This window comes from Choloepus didactylus, chromosome 19, assembly GCF_015220235.1.
Source record: "Choloepus didactylus isolate mChoDid1 chromosome 19, mChoDid1.pri, whole genome shotgun sequence".
NCBI lineage: Eukaryota > Metazoa > Chordata > Mammalia > Pilosa > Megalonychidae > Choloepus > Choloepus didactylus.
In genome coordinates, this window is record NC_051325.1 from 54698809 (window position 1) to 54719643 (window position 20835).

The 20835-nt window shown below is 42.2% G+C and overlaps 1 protein-coding gene across 2 annotated transcripts in view; it reads right to left on the minus strand.

The window, feature by feature from the left end:
- ATP9A (ATPase phospholipid transporting 9A (putative)) overlaps positions 1 to 20835 on the minus strand; it is a 137125-nt gene that overhangs the window by 49799 nt on the left and 66491 nt on the right. For both annotated transcript variants that reach the window (XM_037812484.1, XM_037812485.1), the window contains exons 10-13: positions 15059 to 15135; positions 12760 to 12920; positions 9762 to 9904; positions 8230 to 8342 (exon numbers count right to left, since the gene is read on the minus strand). In XM_037812484.1, coding sequence (XP_037668412.1) covers positions 8230 to 8342; positions 9762 to 9904; positions 12760 to 12920; positions 15059 to 15135 — 494 coding nt within the window. The remainder of the gene's footprint in view (positions 1 to 8229; positions 8343 to 9761; positions 9905 to 12759; positions 12921 to 15058; positions 15136 to 20835) is intronic.

The following is a 20835-nucleotide window of genomic DNA, read 5'->3' on the forward strand; positions in this document are numbered from 1 at the left end:
CTGCATATAGCGTTTTGCACTGTAATTACAAGGGGGCTCAGCTTGCTCGGTGCCAAGTATCAGGCCCATTCTGCAAACAGTCCCCATATGGAAGAGTTTCACAGTGTACAGTGTTTATCTCTAGCCTCCTCCCCACAGACCCTTTAACCTACACACATTTCTTCTTACTTAAAAAATACCAGGGGAAACAAAAACAGATGTGGTAGCCACAGAGACAGGTTCCGACTCTTTTCGCCTGGGGGGAAATCCACTGGTCCTCTCACGGAGGGAGGACAAACTCACTCCACACAGGTCAGAAGAGATTTCACAACCCAACGTCAGTCCCACAACAGGACAACTTGGGGGGAGAGATCAGGATCTCCGCAGACAAAGGGCCCTGTCCGGGCCCTGGGATGGGCATCCCGTCCCGCATCACAAAACGCAGCTGTCATTCTACAGCATCCCAGCTGACAAACGAGAAACCGAGACACAAGAAAACTATGCCCCCATTTCTCATCAAGGACCCACAGCAGGGATATTTCCCGAGGCAAACTCCAGGCTCTGTTACAGGAGGAACGACAGCAAACGTGAAATGCTGAGGCATCACAAACACAAGTTTTCTTTTTAAATGAGGTTAAAATTCACCACTTATGAATATTCATAACATTAATGGCTACTATCGATGGGTTGTAATTATTAAAAATACACCGCTAAAGAAAAGGATTTTCTGTTTTGATAGCCTCCCCTCCATCTCAGATAAGTTCAAAGCTGGTAACTCATTAATCTCAAAGAGCTACCACCACAGAGACAGGCTCAGAGCTACAATTTCCAAATGAGTCAACTGAGTTACAAGCTGATCAACTGACAAAATAAATGCAATGTTTAAAATACAATATTCAAGCACAACGGACAATACATTTCAATTCATTCACATAACACGGAAGTTCTCAACTGGGGTGATTTTGCTCCCCAGGGGGCACTGGCAATATCTGGAGACATTTTTGGTTGTCACACCTTGGGGGGTGATACAGGCATCTGGTGGGTAGAGGCCAGAGGAGCCGCTAAACATCCTACCATGCGTGGAACAGGCCCCAAGAGAGAATTCTCCACCCAAATGTCAGCAGTGCCGAGGCTGAGAAACCCTGATGTAAGGATACTGGCTTCATAAACCAGGCCAGAGGATGCTAGTGCAGGGTCATAGCCTGTCTTCACTTAAAATTTTGGTATTTTGTTCATCGTGGGATTTTTTCATTAATTATGGTTTTTTTTTTAATACTGCATTAAAATATGATTTATTTTGATTACTGAATTTTTGGCACCCCTTACATTTTGCTCCCTGGGCGCATGCCTCACTCACCTCACCCTGGTCCAGCCCTGTTAAAAATGATCATTAAAAATGATCCATTTTAATGATCCATTAAAAATGACCCATTAAAAATGGTCACATGCACTGTACCCCTCATATCCAGTCTATGACCAGATGAGTAATATAATAAAGACATGCATGGGGGAAAATGTAGAATATAGATTACCTAGAGATAGACAGAAGCAAGAGAAAGGGGAACAGAATTGTTAACAGAATTGTTAACGAGGTTGAATTTAAGGGTTTGGGAATGGACACAGGTGATGGTGGCTCATTCTTGGGATTATAAGAAAAAGTAACGTATTGTAGGTAAATCTGATTGAAAGTGGTTGTTTAAAGTGACATATGTAAATAAGTTCTTGCATGAACCACTACAAATGTAAGGAAAAAAAATGGGTATATGGGAAAAAACAGCTATTGCAAATTATGGACTAGAGGTAACAGTAATCTTTTAACATTCTTTCATCAACAGTAACAAATTTACTGTACCAATACTATGGGTCAACAATAGCGGGGATAAAGGGAGGGGAGGATTTGAGTTTTATTATTCTATTATTTCTGTTCTGGATTAATGAAAATGTTCTAAAACCAATCATGGGGATATATGCACAACTATGTGACGACCCTGAGAGCCACTGACTGCATACTTTGGATGGTTTGTGTGGTGTATGACTATATTTCAATAAAATTGGGGGGAAAAATGATCACATTCATTGACATGAGTGAAAAAAAGGAAGTTGGAAAGTGTTATTCTAACAGTGGTTCTTAACAGATGGCTTAGCAGAGTAACCAATGAAGATTTTTTTTAAATATACATGGTGGAGCCACATAGCCAAGAAAGCAGTCAGACCCAGTCACATGTATTTTGAAAACACTTTACAGGCAATTCTGATGCTCAACTCTAGTGAAAAGAACCACAAGCATACGATGCTGTTGTTGACTGAATCATGTCCCCACAAAGGCACGTCCTAATTCCCGATCCCTGGGTGCAAACTCATCTGTAAATAGGACCTTCAAAGACCACAAGCACATTGAGAAAAAAATTAAGTATCCTCATGCTCTCGCTCATTCTCTCTCTATATATATAATTTTGTATAAATATTGTATACATACTACTGTGCTTTCAAAAACAACAATATTTTGAAATTTTAAAGAGATGTGATGAAAATGAAAAACAACATTCACCATAAAATTAACTAACATCTCAAAGAACAAAACATACTTAGGGTAAGGTGAACAGGGGATTAAATATTTAAAGTTAACACTTCAAATCGTCCTGTTATTCAGCCATAAAGGGGAATGAAGTTCTAATACCTGCTATGACACAGGTGAACCTTGAAAACATGATGTGAAAGAGCCAGTCACAAAGGCCACATACTGTTTGAATCCATTTATCTGAAATGTCCAGAATAGGTAAATTCATAGAGCCAGAAAGCAGACTGGTGGTTATTTGGGGCCAGGGGGTGGCGATTGGAGGGCTAAGAGCTTTTTGGGGTGATGAAAATGTTCTGCAATTAGATAATGGTGACAGTTGCACAACTTGGTGAATATACTAAAAACACTGAGTTGTATGTACACTTTCAAAGGGAGAATTTTACAGTGTGTGAATTATATCTCAATTTTTTTAAAAAGGTAATAAATAAATAAGTTGGAGAGTAGGGGACATAAATGATCACATCCGCTTAGGCTGTTATGGTTTCCTCTCATAATGTTTTGGCCAATTTTTTGTATACTTGGGCTTGTATTAATAATTTGGAGTTTTCCTGCAGGAATCTTTTAAAGATACCTTTCCTCTTTATGAGGCTCGTTTAGTTAAACAGTATCCCTAAAACTAGTCACCTGGACACTCATAAACTGCAATATACATTTAAACATTCTGAAAATAAACAATGGTAAAATTCCAACTCCTTCCGCAGGAAGCCTCAAGGACTGTATTTGGCAAGTGCTCACCAAGGGAGGGTCCCAGGGTCAGATACAATATTAACTATTAGTAAGATTTAAACTTTGCTTTAATTTTGGAGATGAAAATGAAATGTAAATAGAAGCTCTCATTTTTTTCTTCCCATGCCCCAATGGGGTCATCTTGCAAACTCTGATTTGGAGCCTACAGATTAAGACACTGATTTTCTTAAAAATACCAGCAAATCACAGATTCAAGACAGCTATTCTCAAATTGTTGTCCTTTGGAATCACCCAGTTCATGTGTTAAACTGCAGATCTGGGCACTACTCTTAGAGATTCTGTCTCTGCCCCAAGTGATCTGACTCAGTGGTTTCAAACACCAGACTTTAAGCAACATTTACAAAATTCTATTAATTATCATATGACCTAGAGATTCCACTCAGAAGTGGACGAAAAACAGGGACTCAAACTGACACTTGTATACCTAGGTTCACAGAAACATTCACAGTAGCCAAAAGGTAGAAACCATTTGTATTCATCCACAGATGAATGGATAAACAAAACATAGTATACAAGGTCAGTGGAATGTTATTCAACCATAAAAAATAATTTCTGATACATTATACATGCTTCAACTGGACAAACCTTGAAAATATTATGCTGAAATGAAAACATTAGGCAAGGCACATAAGGACAAAAACTGCATGACTTCAGGTATATGAAATATCTAGAATAAACGTGTTTATTCTAACAGAGCTGCTGTTTAAGATGATGGAAAAGTCTTGGTAATAGATGGTGGGAATGGTAGCACAACATTGTGAATGTAATTAATGCCACTGAACTGTACACATAAAGATGGTTATAATGGCAAATTTTATGTGTTATTTATATAAATATATATTTTTTCAACACTATTTTTAAAAATCCTACCGAGAATGACTGCAATGGGCAAAAAGGATCTTTCTAGAGTGGTGAGGGTTGTACAACTCTGTAAACTGACTAACAACAATTTAATTGCACACTTGACATGGGTGAGTTTTATGTATGTAAACGGTACCTCGATAAAGCTGTTTAAAAGTACACACTGGAAAGCCTTCATATGTCTCATCACAAAAGCCCTCGGGAGTTACTGCCAGGATGTGTAGGTGCTGTGAGAGAGGATGCAGTCTGTGCTATCACTGTGAGCTCAACCGGCCCCACTACACCCAACCCCACAACACCAGGCTATTTTAGACCCCACAGTGGGAACGGCAAATCAATTTATGAGCTTCCGCTAAAGAAGGGTTATCAGGTAGAGTTCATGGCAAGAAATGTTTTCTGACTTTTAACACTTTACAAGTCAAGCCAAGCCAAAGAAAAAAATGAACCACAAAAGCTGAAATACAAAATATCCTTAGAAAGGATGGCATCCACAAATACTACAAGCTCTCAAAAAATACCACAGAAATGGGCAAAGGGGTACCTCCGGCTGGATGTACACACACCACCCATGAAGCTGTCTTACAGAACCATCAACAGGTTGGTGCTCTGGGGAAGGGGTCTGTAAGGGCTACAGCTATCTAGCCAGGTGCTCCTGAAGGTGAGAATCCAAACAGTGAGCCCCTGCAGAAGGAACCTGGAAGACATCTGGAGTTGATGGTTCAGAGGAAAGTCTATTCCAAGATACAGAAGTGAGGCAGCTCACCTGGCCCCAAACACCTGAGTGAGCAGGAGGGGTGCACAGTGGGGAGGGGGCAGAGGCGAGGCGAGACCAGCCAGAACTCTAGAACCCAGGAGGAGTCGATGGTCCCAGGGCGCTCCTGCCCTCCTGGGTAAAGGGTGGGTGGGAGGAGAGCAAGAAGAGCAGCAGGGCAACCGATCAGAAGTGAGTACAGACAGTCAGATGAGGGAGAGGGCCATTTCTTCCAAGAGAGTCAGAATAGATGAAGACATATGGTCAAACAGGAGACCTTGTGGCAGCAGGTGCCGCAGATGGGCCCATTACTGAAGACAAGGGATGAAGGTGAAGGAGTCAGGGAGGTTTCGCAAATCCTTGGATGGAACAACAGGGTGGGTAGGGGTGGCACTTGCTAAGAGAAGAACCTATGAGAGAAAAATGGGGTCGGGGTGAAGGAAAAACATTGGGATCCTGGGTATGCCGTCTTTATGATCCAGTACACAGCAATGCCCACAGGCAGCTGTGCTGCAGTCAGAGCTCCAGACTCGGGGCTGGAGGCAGATGGGAGTCCTCAGCCATGGAAGGCAATGGAAGCTGGTGGGAGGAGGGGACTGCCAGACAGCAGCAGACACAGAGCCCTGGGGGCACCAACACCAAATCCCCAGGCTGCCTCGCAGGGATAGGAGAGAAGGAAAGGAGACCGGGCCGTGTGCCTTATCCTCTCTGTCCAAGGAGGTCCATGTGATTTTTTTTTTCACTTTTTAGTTTGAAATAATTTTAGATTTATAGGATAGTTGCAAAAATAATACAAAACTCATACAAAGAACTCCCACATACCCTGATCCACATACCCAGATCCATCCTGTCTGTCTATTCATGTACTTATTTTCTAAATATGTTAAAGTAGATTGTATACATCATGCTCCTTGAACACTTAACACTTCCATGTGCATTTCCTAAGAATGGGATATTCACTTATGTAACTACCTTAACTACAGTTATCAAGAAATTTAACATTGATCTAAAGCTTACAGCCTTTATTCCAATTTTTTCATGTGCCAATAATGTCCTGGGCACCTCACGATTTTTTAATAGCCCTAAAGCCCACCTTTAGAAAAGGCCCACTGATCCATTTAGAGTCGAGCCGCAATGTCTACACACAGATCCTAGAGAAGCACAACGGTTTCAGTGCCAGTGGCAGATGACGACATTGGATAGGAGTATCAAATTAACCATCCTCCACCTAAAATCAGTCCCCACTTCCACACTCTATTGCCTGCAGTCCCATTTTCAAGAGACCCTGGAAATCCAGTTGTGTCTGCCAGCAAACATTTCAGAAGATTAAATGTTGACTGTAATTGTGTTACAAAAGATTCAGGGATTCCGCCTTTAACCCTTATTCAGAGGTATTTCCTTCACATCTGTAACTGGCCTTCTGACTACAGAGTCATTATCTATTTTGACAAATCTAAGCAAAAAAAATCTATTGTCTTCTTGTCTCAAAAAAGTGTATAACACACATCTTAGCCCTGGATGTGCAAAAGAATCACCATGGGTTGGCTGATCTCTTTTTCCTCATCTTAATTTTAAAACTCAGAAGCCCATGAGAGATTTCAAACGGAGTCGAGAGGTCATTCCGGAGGTTATTCTTATGCATTATATAGATACCCCTCTTTAGTTTTTAGTGTATTGGAATAGCTAGAAGGAAATACCTGAAACTGTCAAACTGCAACCCAGTAGCCTTGATTCTTGAAGGCGACTGCATAACTATGTAGCTCACCTGGTGTGACTGTGTGACTGTGTGACTGAGAAAACCTGGTGGTTCACACTCCCTTCATCCAGTATATGGACAGATGCGTAGAAAACCGGGGACAAAAACTAAACGAAAAATAGGGTGGGGGGGGGTGGAATGTTTTAGGTGTTCTTTTTACTTTTATTTTTATTTCTTTCGGAATAAGGAAAATGTTCAAAAATTGATTCTGGTGATGAATGTACAACTATATGATGGTACCGTGAATAACTGTACACTGTGGATGACTGTAGGAGATGTGAATATATCTCAATAAAACTGTATTAAAAAACAAAACAAAACAAAAAAACTTAGAGGCCCAGGCCCTAGCCTAGTCTTAATGAACCAGAATCTCTAGGGTACTGGGGCCAAGTAAATGTCTTTTGTTTTTGTTTTGTTTTTAAACCCTACCAGTAATTCTGATGAACAGCCAAGATGGAGACTTTTTATGAATATTAGGCTACTTACCAAGAATGTCTTTCCCTGAAAAATGACTGGTTTTGAAAAACTTTGTAGGATTAAAAAAAAAAAAAAAAAAAAAAGGGAGTAGGTAAATTGTAAGTCATCTCTGATAAAGTAATTTCTTCCACGATTGCAGAGCTGAATGTAGATGAGAAACCAAAACTGTCTTGCTTTGCCAGAGCTGCTATGACACCTACCACACTATGGGCTGGCTTAAACAAAAGCATTCATTGTCTCACAGTTTTGAAGGACAGAAATCTGAAATCAAGACGTTGACAAGCCATGCTTTCTCCCAGGGTTGGCAGAGCTCTAGTGATGGCAGTCAACTCTCTCTCCTCTCTGGCTTCCTCAGACCTCAGGCTTCTTCTGGCTGATTGCATCCAAATTTCCTCTCTTTATAAGGTCTTCGGACATATGGCTAAAACTTACCCTGATCCAACATGGCTACATCTTAACTAATAATAGTATCTTCAAAAGGTCCTACTGACAAATGGGTTCAACCACAGGAACACGGATTACAATGTGAACTTGTCTTTTGTGAGGGGCGCGATTCAATCCCCAACAAAAGCAAATCAGTAACATGATTATTTCATAATTAGACCATTAATTATTGCTGCTTTGGCTCATAGCTAGGGAAGAGGGAAAAATAAACATATTTGTAAACGTAAATGTAAATAACCAGTAGGTTCTCGGGCAAATAATTGTCTATTAGGTTTTTGACCAATATCCATTAACTCTTCAATAGAGCACATCAGCCCTTGGAACAAGGAAGACGGGGAAACCTCAATTTCAATTTTATTCTAAATGCAAAGGATTAATGGCTTCTGGAGGTAGGGAGGGATGGGGTATTAGGAGAAAATGGGAAGTGACTGCTAACAGGTACTGGGTTTCTTTTTGTGGTGATGAAAATGTGCCAAAATTGATTATGGTAATGGTTGCACAATTCTGTGATTATACAAAAACCAATGCACTGAACTTTTTAAATGGGTGAACTGTATGGTCTGTGAATTATTCCTCACTATAGCTAGTAACCAAATATAAAAGAATTGTTTTGGGTATTGAAACAGGAGGCTTTACCTGTGTGTAAATACTAAATATGTGGCTTTGTACTTCATCCATTGAGTCGAGTCCATAGGCCACTGTTCCCAGATGGAGCCGTTTGAAAACCATCTCATTCTGAGTAAGAGTTCCTGAAACACAAGATAAATGAGTAACTGTGCCCACATTCCAGGGCTATACTGATGATAGATGTTTTTCTTTAAGAGTTTGCTCTATGCTACACATGGTTTAAATACTGCCCCAGGGCTGGGGTGGGGTTGCACATCTGTGGTATTTTGTCTGCCCAGAATCCTATTCCTTCTTTTGACAATGGCACCCTAGGCTACCATTGGGAAATTACTACACCTGATCCCTGGGGTGGCCCAGCGGGCCTGTCAGTCAAGGCACATGACCTATTCCATTGGCCAAGAGGGTGGCACAGGACACACAATAGGCCAATCAGATTCTGTCTTGTGGGAATCTGAATCTTGAGCAGAAAGAAATGTGAAGAAAAGATGATTTAAAAGAATGACAGAGGCTGACAAAGATTGCCCCAGGGGTCCTGCTACTGACAATCCAGAACTTTACTGGTTCCTGTCCTCTCTGAAGCCTGATTTTGTGAGCCACTCTGGATCTTTACAATAGATTCCCTTCTACTCTACAACCACTAAATGATAGAGAAGAAGCTTAAACCCAGGTCTCTCCACTCTCCAATCCTTGCTCTTAGCCAGTATGAGAACCTCACACATGCACAGATGTGAAATTGTGGAGCAGTATTGTGAGGTGTGTTTACAAGAGCAGCACTTGAGGCCAAACTGCCTGGGTTCAAGCCTGGGTCTACCACTATGTAACTGTGACAAGTCACTGTACCTCTCTATAAAATGGGGAAAACAACACTCCCTAACTCACAAGGTTCCAATGGGGATTAACTGAGTTACTGTTGATTATACCTCAGGTCAGTGCTTTCCACATAAATATTACCAGGTAAGGGCTTGCTGCTATCATCATCATCACCATCATCATCACCACCACGACCACCATTGCCATCGCCATCATAATCACCACCATCACCACCACCACCACCACCACCATCGCCATCATCATCATTCTAATCACCATCATCATCACCACCATCATCATCACTACCACCACCATCATCACCATCGCCATCATCATCATAATCACCAACATCACCATCACACCAGCATCACCATCATCATCATCATCACCACCACCACCATCTCCATCACCACCACCACCACCGCCATCATCATCATCATTCTAATCATCATCATCATCATCACCACCATCATAACCATCATCATCATCATAATCACCATCACTATCATCATCACCAGCACCATCATCATCATCACCACCACCTCCACCATTATCACCACCACCATCATCATCAAATAGTCATCCTCCCCTCCCACCTCAAAAGATGAGGAAAATAAAATAGCACCAGCACACATCCCTAACGTCTGCAGAAAGGGCATCCAAGAGCTTTGGTCCCAGCACTCAGGCGCCTTCTTCCACATGCATCCAAGTAGGCCCTGGAAGACGCTCACCTGTCTTGTCCGTGAGTAAGTAAGAGATCCTGCCCAGCTGCTCAGGAATTGTGCTGGAGCGAACCACGGTCCCAGGGATTTTGGAATCCCTTCGAATTACCCAGCTATACACAATCTTGCCCATGTCCAGGTTCACACGCAAACTGGTAAGAAAACCAGAGCAAGCAGGTTAATGGGATATGCGTAATGCTCCTGGAGCTCTTTTTATAAACAACACAGACTCTACATAAACATCATTTGTGCCATGACATGTGGAATCACTCCCTATGGAAACACAATGCTAGCAGTGAATTCACAGATTTAAGTCAACACCACTATCAAATAACTCTCTAAACAAACCCTTATTTTCACAGAACTCTCCTGTTATGAACCAGTCACTTTAAATAAAAAAACAAAAAGGCAGTTAGTTGCATTAATCTAATTGTGTGGTTTTTTTCCATTATTGGTCCTCTAAGCTAAAACATTTTACATAGTTTACTAATTTTTAGATATTACTTTTTTATAAAAATAAAGTAGGAACATGTTGGAAGTTAAGCAGTTATCTTAGGTTAGTTGTCTTTTTCTTACTCCCTTGCTATGGTCTCTTTGAAATGTTCTTTTATTGTATGTTTGTTTTCCTTTTAACTTTTTTTTTCATACAGTTGATTTGAAAAAAGAAGGGAAAGTTAAAAAAAAAAAAAGAAAAAAGACAAACAAGGAAAAAAAAAAAAAAAAAAAAAAACGATGTGGTGCCCCCTTGAGGAGCCTGTGGAGAATGCAGGGGTGTTCGCCTGCCCCACCTCCATGGTTGCTGACATGACCACAGACATCGGGGACTGGTGGTTTGATGGCTTGAGCCCTCTACCATAAGTTTTACCCTTGGGAAGACGGTTGCTGCAAAGGAGAGGCTAGGCCTCCCTGTATTTGTGCCTAAGAGTCTCCTCCTGAATGCCTCTTTGTTGCTCAGATGTGGCCCTCTCTCTCTGGCTAAGCCAACTTGAAAGGTGAAATCACTGCCCTCCCCCCTACGTGGAATCAGACACCCGGCATCGTGGGATGGAGAACATCTTCTTGACCAAAAGGGGGATGTGAAAGGAAATGAAATAAGCTTCAGTGGCAGAGAGATTCCAAAACGAGCCGAGAGATCACTCTGGTGGGCACTCTTACGCACACTTTAGACAACCTTTTTTAGGTTCTAAAGAATTGGGGTAGCTGGTGGTGGATACCTGAAAATATTAAACTACAACCCAGAACCCATGAATCTCGAAGACAGTTGTATAAAAATGTAGCTTATGAGGGGTGACAGTGGGATTGGGAATGCCATAAGGACCAAACTCCACTGTGTCTAGTTTATGGATCGATGTATAGAAAAGTAGGGGAAGCAAACAAACAGACAAAGGTACCTAGTGTTCTTTTTTACTTCAATTGCTCTTTTTCACTCTAATTATTATTCTTGTTATTTTTGTGTGTGTGCTAATGAAGGTGTCAGGGATTGATTTAGGTGATGAATGTACAACTATGTAATGGTACTGTAAACAATCGAAAGTACAATTTGTTTTGTATGACTGCGTGGTATGTGAATATATCTCAATAAAATGATGATTAAAAAAAAAAAAAAAAAAAAAAAAAAAAAAAAGAATCAGACAAGAAGCAAACAAAGAAATTAACAGATAATATAATTTCAGAGTAATTATGATATTGTGATGATTCTCTCTTTCCTTTATTCCTGCTAGTTTCCTTTTTGTGTCCTTAAAAATTTTCTTTGGATGCATTAGGTTTTATCAATAAATTTTAAGTCTCTTTGCAATGTGAAAAAAAAAAAAATAAAAAAAAAAAATAAACAGAAGTCTTCAAAATTGTACATAATCCTATAAATCAATCAAACTGCTTGTCATTTTACCATCTAGCCCTGGGCCAAATGAATATTCATTGAATTAACTAATTTTCAATAATGCTGTAGCTAGAACTTAATAATCTACATTTCAACTTAACACTGTACAACAAACACTTCTTTTTTTTTTTTTTTTTTTTTTTGTAGCAATAAAGTAGTCTTGCTTATTCTTTGAAATCAGCATTTAGAGTCCCAGCATTTAATTCTAGCTGGGTTGAAACAGATTATACAAAAGGGCAAGACAAAATGGAAGACAATACATCAGTGTAAGGTAGAGATGATACATACTAAAAGTTTCAGGAGAAATGATCTTTTTTCTTTAAAATAAATATGTATAGATCATTCACATGGAAGAAAAAAAAATCAGAAATAAGTATCCAACAACATAGGACTACATAAATTGTTAAACCTAGAACATATTCACAATACATTGCTCCATTTAAAAAAAAAGGCAGATTTTATGTAGAGCAGAATCCCCTTTTGCTAACATAGAAAGCAGATTAGAAAAATATATCCCAAAACATTAATAGCTATTATGAGTGGCTGTGAAATAGCGATGTTTTTTTATTTTCTTCTTTTGCTAATGTGGATCTCCATTCTTTTCTACTATGATCATCTATTCCTCACATAATTTTTAAAAACAGTATACTCAGTCCCCACATCAGGTGGGCAAACAATTGGCTAGTGTCACCATTCTTCCTTTGCGCATCTGTAGCAGTCGATGCTAATCAATCACAAAGTGATTTTCCCCTGGAGCCCAACTCAGACTCAGAATCCTTCTCAACACAGCACTACTGGCACCCACCACCAAGCTCTCGGAGCTGGCAAGTGAGATGGACTCTATATGGCATCCCCAGTGTAGAGGGGACAAGGCACGATCCTTTGAGCAGAGGGTTATTCAAGAAAGGAGAGTTCATGGAAGAATGTGCTCATCCAGTCCTACAGCCACAGAGCATGCTTCACCCTCCTGACCTTGAGCATTCTTGGTCATCACTCTGCCAAGAGACCAGCTCCTTCTAAAAGCCACAAAACCATGATCTTCAAATGAATGAAGAGAATAAAACAGGCCAGAGCTTCAGAACCCCCTGAAAAGCCATGGCTCCCAAACACCAGCTCATCCCTGCTTACCTGATGGGAATGATGTTGGAGAATAGGAGGAGGAATCGGATGATTTGTAGGTACCAGCGACCGGCAAAATGCTGGAGGGCAACCATGACCAATGACACCACCACCAAGGCGCCAAACAGGATCTTTGTGAGGCAGTTCACTTCCAGGTCAAACAGGCCGATCTGGGAACAAGGTACAGCGGGGAACTGGGGATCACTCGGTGCAACCCACAGCCACCTAGAGAACTCATCCTTCACCCATGAACCTGTCAACCCCGGGAGAGACAGTGGGATCCACTGGTCCTCACACCCTTTGTCTGAGAAGACTGGGCTCCAGGGGCCAGAGTTCATAACAGACATCCAGGGCACCTCAAAGGATTTGGATTTGGAATTTTTTATGATTTAAGAAGATGGGAACATATAAGCAGGTCACTGCTGCATTTGCTGCACAGAGTACTGCACAACCCGCTAAAGTGGTCCTGCCAAATGATGCACCAACACTCTTAGCACTGCCCCACACACTAATTCAGTATTCTCTGAAAGCTCAAGACAAGCACCACTAGTGATGCCCGATTTTTAGGTGCTACATTATTTAACACTATTGCTTTAAAAATTATATATTTATCTTAATGTGTATCCTTGGCTGGTTTGAATCTATTATGTACCCCAAAAAAGCCATGTTCTTTTAATCCAATCTTGTGGGCACAGACTTATTGTAGGTGGAATCTTTTCATTAGATTATTTTCATGGAGATGTGACCCTGCCCCTTCGAGGTGGGTTTTAATTGTCTTTACTGGTGTCCTCTATGAGAGGATAAAAGGCAGAGACATTTTGAAGAGAGCTCAGAGATGCTTAGACAGAAATGCTCTGGGAGAAACAAGCAGAAGAACCCAGAGAAGGTAAGACAAAAGCCCAGAGACACTTTGGAGAAAGCCATTTTGAAACCAGAACCCAGGAGAGAAGGACCAGCAGATGTCCCCATGTGCCTCCCCTCATGAAAGAGGAATCCCAGATGCCATCCGCCTTTCTCCAGTGAAAGTATACTCTTATTGATGCCTTAGATACATAAATGGCCTTAGAACTGTAAATTTGTAACCTAACAAACCCCCTTTATAATAGCCAATCCATGAGAGATTCCAAGTAGAGTCGAGAGGTCACTCTGGTGGGCATTCTTACGCACTATATAGATAACCTTTTGTAGGTTTTAATGCATTGGAAGAGCTATAAGTAAATATCTGAAACTATCAAACTACAACCCAGTAGCCTTGACTCTTGAAGACGATCGTATGGCAATGTAGCTTACAAGGGGTGACAGTGTGATTGTGAAAGCCTTGTGGATCGCACTCCCTTTAACCACTGTATGGATGGATGAGTAGAAAAATGTGGACAAAAACTGGGTGAAAAATAGAGTGGGAGGGGGGATGATTTGGGTGTTCTTTTTTACTTTTACTTTTTATTCTTATTCTTGCTTTTTCTGGTATACGGAAAATGTTCAAAAATAGATTGAGGTGATGAATGCACAACTATATAATGGTATTGTGAACAGCTGACTGTACAACATGGATGATTGTATGATACGTGACTATATCTTAATAGAACTAAATTTTTTTAAAAAAGCCAATCCATTTCTGGTATTTTGCATTCTGGCACCTTTAACAAACTGGAACAACCCCCACCACCACCACCCACCAAAAAAAAATGTAACTAACACATCAAACCCATTAACATTACAGAAATACAGCCCAAGATGAGGCTGAAGCATAAAATAAATGACATTATAGTAGTACTGGGAAGGGAACGAAAACGACTGAAGTTTGGGAAACACAGTTCATGCTATTACAAAAAGAAATCTTTTTGCAATTTTCTGATTCCTGACAATTGGAGGAGGGGTCACGGTGTGGAACGAGCAAGAAAGGGGGGATTAGGCCGACCACAGATTCAGCCATCTTCACTTGGGTTAGATACCAGGGCTGCCACTTTCTCACTGTTAGCCTTGGGCCAAGCACTGCACTTCACAGGGATATTTTCTCGTCTACAGACCAAGGGCTCTTCCAGAAGCACCCTGCTCTCAGGGCCTCCGTGAGGGTTACACAACATGCGCATAAAGGGTGCAGCCCAACACCCACAGCGAGTGCTAAGTAATACTTTTTAACTTAATTTTCATAAATACATTTTTATAATGTATATTTTTATAAATCAAATAATACCGTTAGGTGCTCCTGCCTTTAACTCTCGTTTCTCTCATCACCAACACCAGTTATCGAAATACACCTGGTCAGAAAGCTCTGACAAGGTGATGCATTCCGTGACCTCTTACACACCTTGCTTCGGGGATTTGAAGTATTCATGACACTTCTCAGCTCTCTGCCGGTATAAAGAACAACACCCACGACAGTACCTAAAATGAGAAAAACAAACCCAGAGAAATATTAATACAGACGTGCAGGCTTACAAACAGAAGGGTCACACCCACTCGAAAGAACATTTTCTAGATCCAGCAGCCACACCACGATGACATCAGAAAGGCCACACTGGTGCCAAACAGTGACGTGTGGCCATGCTGACCAATGTGGTGGCTGCTAGCCGCTCTGGCTATCTGCGCTTAAATTCAATAAAGTAAGAGAAAATACGGTGCTTATTCTCCCTACACCGCAAGTGTTTGACAGCCACATGGGGTGAGGAGCTGCCACGTGGGACAACAAAGACACACGGCATTTCCGTCATCGTAGAAAGGTCTATTGGCCACACTGACCCGTGGGGTTCAGAGGCCTCTAAATGCTGGAGAGTGGGGGGGGGGTTGTCCTCCAAGACACTGGCCTCAGAGGTTTCCAGAGGTGCCCAGAACATTCCTATCTTCATTAAACATAGTGGAAACTTATGAGCACACCCTTCCTATAGAGCCTATTCTTTATGAGTCAGACCCTTCTGAATGCTTTGTCTGATAAGACCATTCGGGGTTGTCTGTCCAGAAAATAAACAATTCTCCTTTTCTGAGAACCTCTCCACCCCACGACTCTACCCCCGCCTACCCCAGGACATAATATTGAAAGATATCAATCCTTCTAAATGTAAACAATCTGTAGAACAAATACAAATGGCCAGTTAACATTATAAAGATGCACAACCTAGTGAATGGTCAAAGAAATGCAAAATTAACCCCTTTTATCCCCCAACAGATTTGCAAAAATTCAAATGACTGATAACACCCAGTGATGGCCAAGAGGTGGGGAAACCGATCCTGTTATACCATTGGCTGGACTGTATATTGGTAAAAGCTTTTTTGTTGGTTTTTTTTTTTTTTTTTTTTGAGGCGGGGGTTGCTGGCAATATCTATCAAATATTTAACTATGTGAGAAAGAGGGAGTGTATTTTATTTAATTTTAATTGAATTTCAGTGTGATCCAAGAAAACACTCACACTGCAATGGGGAAGGCAGCTGAAAAAGAAGGAAACCAGACAGTGCTAAGGGCCGTGATGAGAATAAAGCAGAGCAATGGACAGCAAGAGGGTGGCTGGCGGGGGCACCCATGAGCACTGGGCTCAGGGAAGCTGCTGCTGAGGTGATGACATCTGAGCTGAAACCTGAAACAGGAGGAGGGCTGGCCCCACCAAGCTCTTAGGGGAAGATCGGAGAATACAAACAATTCTGTCTCTGCTGGAAAAAGAAAACACCCAATCACCTCTCCTCTCCCCCTCACTCTCAGGAATTCCGCTGTGAGAGGGGTATTCAAAAACTCAAAGGCTGCTACAAATCCAGAGGTTGAAACACATTTGCAGTAAGAGAGCCCAGCCTCCAAAGCAAGGAACACTGACAGGCCTGCATCCTCCGGACAAAGAGGAGGGGGCCCTGAGGTCCCTCCGAGGTTGAGGCACGTGGCCTGGCAAACATATCTGCACCAAGTGGCTCCCTCTGAGGGAGGACCCAGCAGACAGGCAGGGCGCACTTGCCTCTCAGCAGACGGCAGCGCACCGGAGGCCGGCGGCCCAGCCTCAGGCCTGTGGCCGCAGCAGATGGCCAGTGGGCAGGAGCGGAGCCCAGGCCGCGCTGGGGGCTGCCACGCACCCACCCCGCCTCCAGCTACGAGGCCCAGGGTGAGGGAGAGCGGAGAACAATAAGGGAGCATCTCCCGCACTGTTCCCCCAAACCCAATGCCTTCAAACATGCTGAAAATGGCCTTGCCTGCACAAAGCCTCCCATCCTCAAACCAAAACCCTGTCTCCTAAAGGTCTCTAGCACCCAAACCACAGCCTCATTCTGAATATCACCGTCCCCCCCAGAGAAAAAGCACAAACCAGAGGTCCACAGAAGGGTGCCGGCCTGGTCTGCCCAGTGCTTTAAAGGCATTGAATTCATTGCCAACTTGTAAATTTAGGAATCTTCGTGTAAAAAAAATTGAGAGTTCTGACTTCTGGAAAATCAGTTCTGTGAACACTGGACCCGCATTTCCTCACGGGTAATCCACTGATGCTGAGCAGGGCCAGCCCTTTAGAGGGCACCTGCTGGCAGCTCACCACAGGCCCCTCCCAGTCCAACTCTCTCCTCTAAGCTAACCCCCGCCCACCCCCAATTTACAACTCCTGACTCAAACCTCTTCACCCCAACACCGGCCCCCACGCCCCATCCTGTCACCTCTCCTGGCCCCTCGTTTCTCCCAGCTCACCCATCACTCTCACTCTCTGTAGCCTGCATGGTATGGAACTCCCCCGGCTTTCCCAGCCAGCCCTCTCTGTCCTCTCCTGCGGCTCCAACAGAGCCAGGCTGCCGTGGTCAGGTGCTTCACAAAGTCGTTATCAACTCTATAGAACAGTCTGGTTCTGGGGTTGGTGCTACTCCATGACTCCTTTGTTCCCAATCTGCAGCAAGATAAATACCAAACTCCTGAGAGTGAGCATTTAGAAACCTGCATAGCAACATGACATGGCTGCAATATTTGAGCCTGGGACCAGTGGATTCATTGCACTGAAGGGGTATAGACCAGTTGGGTATTACTAAACTCGCATGGGCAAGGCGCGTGTGGCACGATCTGCATACTGATCAAGCACAGAAAGACCATGACTTGAGTTTTAGAAGAACAGGGCTAGAACACCTGGGCTCCAGGACATCCAGGCCACCAGCTCTGCCAATCCCCCAGGTTTCCCCCATCCCTTCCCTTAGTCCATCACTCCTGTGAGTTCTCAGCCTTGCAGCAGCGTGTCGTATTTACCATGGCAACCACATCCTCTACAGATTGATTCCAGCTCGGTGAACCTTTTTATTTTATTTTATTTTTTTAACTTTCAACTGAATTCACGCAACAGAGTGACCAAGAAGCAGGACTAAAGGGAACATAGAAGGGAAATTTCACATATTTGAGACAAATCTTTTTTGGCTGTTTCTGCAGTTGAACACCACTGGGAAATGGCTTGTGTTTAGCTCCATTCTTACATGAGAATCAGAGTGCAGTTCGATGCTGCCTCAACTAGAAGCAGGAAGAACCAACAAAGAAAAACAGCAAATGCACAGCTCCTCATACTCACTCCCAAACACAAGTCTACTGCAGGCCATGCCAGGCAACTGCTCTTTCTCTTCCTGCACCACCAAGCACAGAGAGATGAATTCAGACAAGCTAAAAATGCATGTGTTCAAATCCACAATGCACTTCTCGTGAACTGTTCTGCGTCTAGCCTCCATCTTCAAGATCGCAATTTGCCTTCTCTCTTCCACCAAGGACAGAACCCTACCAACACTCTGTCCTCATTCCATCAAATGTCCTCGTGTAACGTGAGAAAACAAGAGGACAGCAAGATATTTTGTAAATAAAAAGTGACCAATAGACGCAAGACTTCGTTATTATTAAATCTCAGATTACAGCTGACAAGCCCTCTCAACCTCGTGCCCTTCACTTCAAATTTGTACCCACCTTCATCTAAATCATTTTCCTTTTTTTCTGGTCTCAAGGAAATACAGAGAACTCTCTCCTGTTACTTCCCACTTCTTCCTTAAATTTATATTAAACTGTAAATTCCATGAGGGTGGGAAGTCAGGCTTTTCTGACCAAGCCCCATGCTTGGCACATATCAGGTGCTCAACAAAGGTTTGTTGCATGGAAGAAAAGAGGAAAATCATCAAAATGAAAACCAGACACCTCAGAATTTATTTACAATTGAAATGTTAACACTATCAAATCAAGTCCCCAACCAAACCAACCTAGGTTATTAGGATTCAAGATGGTGGTTAACCTCGCGTAGGGAGTGGTGTCAGGAAGGAAGATGAGGGCGGCTCTGGGGAAGGCTGGTAACATCCTGTTTCTCGGTGTGTGTCCTGGTCACATGGAGTGTGAACTATGTGAAAATCCATCGAGCACTACGTTTAGGATGTATGTACCTTTCTGTATACATGCTGTGTGCTTCACTAAAAAGTTAAAAAAAGAAATGCTTGACTGTCTTCAAGAACGGAAGTATCTACTGTTCATGCTACTCCCGAGTAAGGAGGTGCCAGCCTCATCTGCACCAGGTGCAACCAATATGGACACTTTAATCCCAATCCTCTTCTGATCTCCTTTACACCCCTTTACTCCACCTGAAGTGCAGGCAGCTGACACAAGACAGTCTCCATTTCAAAGTGTGGTGCCTTTTCACCTTACATCTTCATCAGGCTGTCTCTTCACCCGGGGCCACAAACACAGACTGGGCTCCAGTGTTTGGAGCTTGGAGTTTGAGCCAAAGAGCCCTGTGATAGTTAATCGTTCTACCTTCACCCGTTAAACCAAGATAAATTCCCAATGGAGCAAGTATTTTTTTTAACGAAACCACACAAGCACTCCAAAACAATCTTGGTACATATCTTTACAATTTTGGAGCAGGGAAGATTTTTCTAAGCATGTCCCAAAAACCAGAAACCATAAAGAAAAAAAGGTCAACAGGTCTGACTATTGGGGACTGAATCACGTTCCCCACAAAAGGCATGTTCAAGCCCTAACCCAGGGCTGTGGGTGTGAACCCATTTGTATATGGGATCTCTGAATACGTAACTAGTTAAGGTGAGATCAAACTGAATGAGGGCAGGCCTTAATCCAATATGCCTGAACTCCTTATAAGCAAAGGAAATTGTACCCAGAAGTAGAAGCCAGAAGCGAAAGCCTGACAAAGAGACAGATATACCACCTTGTGACAGAGGCAGAGATCAGGCCAGCACTGACACTACAGACTCGAGGAGAAAGCAAGGTCTGGCAAGGCCACCACACTGTGACTTCGGACCTCTGGCCTCCAAAACTGAGACCATAAATTCCTATTGTTGAAGCCCACCACACTGTGGTATCTGTCCTAAGACAGTCAGACCAGGTAAGACTTTTTGTGCCAGAATACATCACAAATGGGATCAACTGGGAAAGGCTAATCGCAATCAAGAAATATACAGAAGGATAATAGTCTTGCAATATAAAAAGTTCTGTCAAATCATTTTTGAAAAACAAACCTATTTACAGAAAAAGTGGGCACAGGAGTCGAGAGGTCACTGTGGTGGACATTCTTATGCACTATATAGGTAACACCTCTTAGGTTTTAATGTATTGGAATAGCTAGAAGTAAATACCTGAAACTACCAAACTCCAACCCAGCAGTCTGGACTCCTGAAGACAATTATATAATAATGTAGATTACAAGGGGTGACAGTGTGATTGTGAAGACCTTGTGGATCACACCCCCTTTATCTAGTGTATGGATGAGTAGAAAAATGGGGATAAAAACTAAAGGACAAATGGGGTGGGATGGGGGGATGATTTGGGTGTTCTTTTTTCACTTTTATTTTTTATTCTTGTTCTGGTTCTTTCTGATGTAAGGAAAATGTTCAGAGATAGATTGTGGTGATGAACGTATAACTATGTTATCATACTGTGGACAGTGGATTGTATACCATGGATGATTGTATGGTGTGTGAGTGTATTTCAATAAAACTCAATTTAATTAAAAAAAAAAAAAAAAAGTGGGCATAGGGCATAATCTGGCAATTCACAAATTTAAAAAATATGTAAATGGCCAGTAAACATATAGAAAGATGCCCAAGTTCACAAATAACTCATAAAAGGCAAATCAGTATGAGATATTTATTTAATGCCTGTCA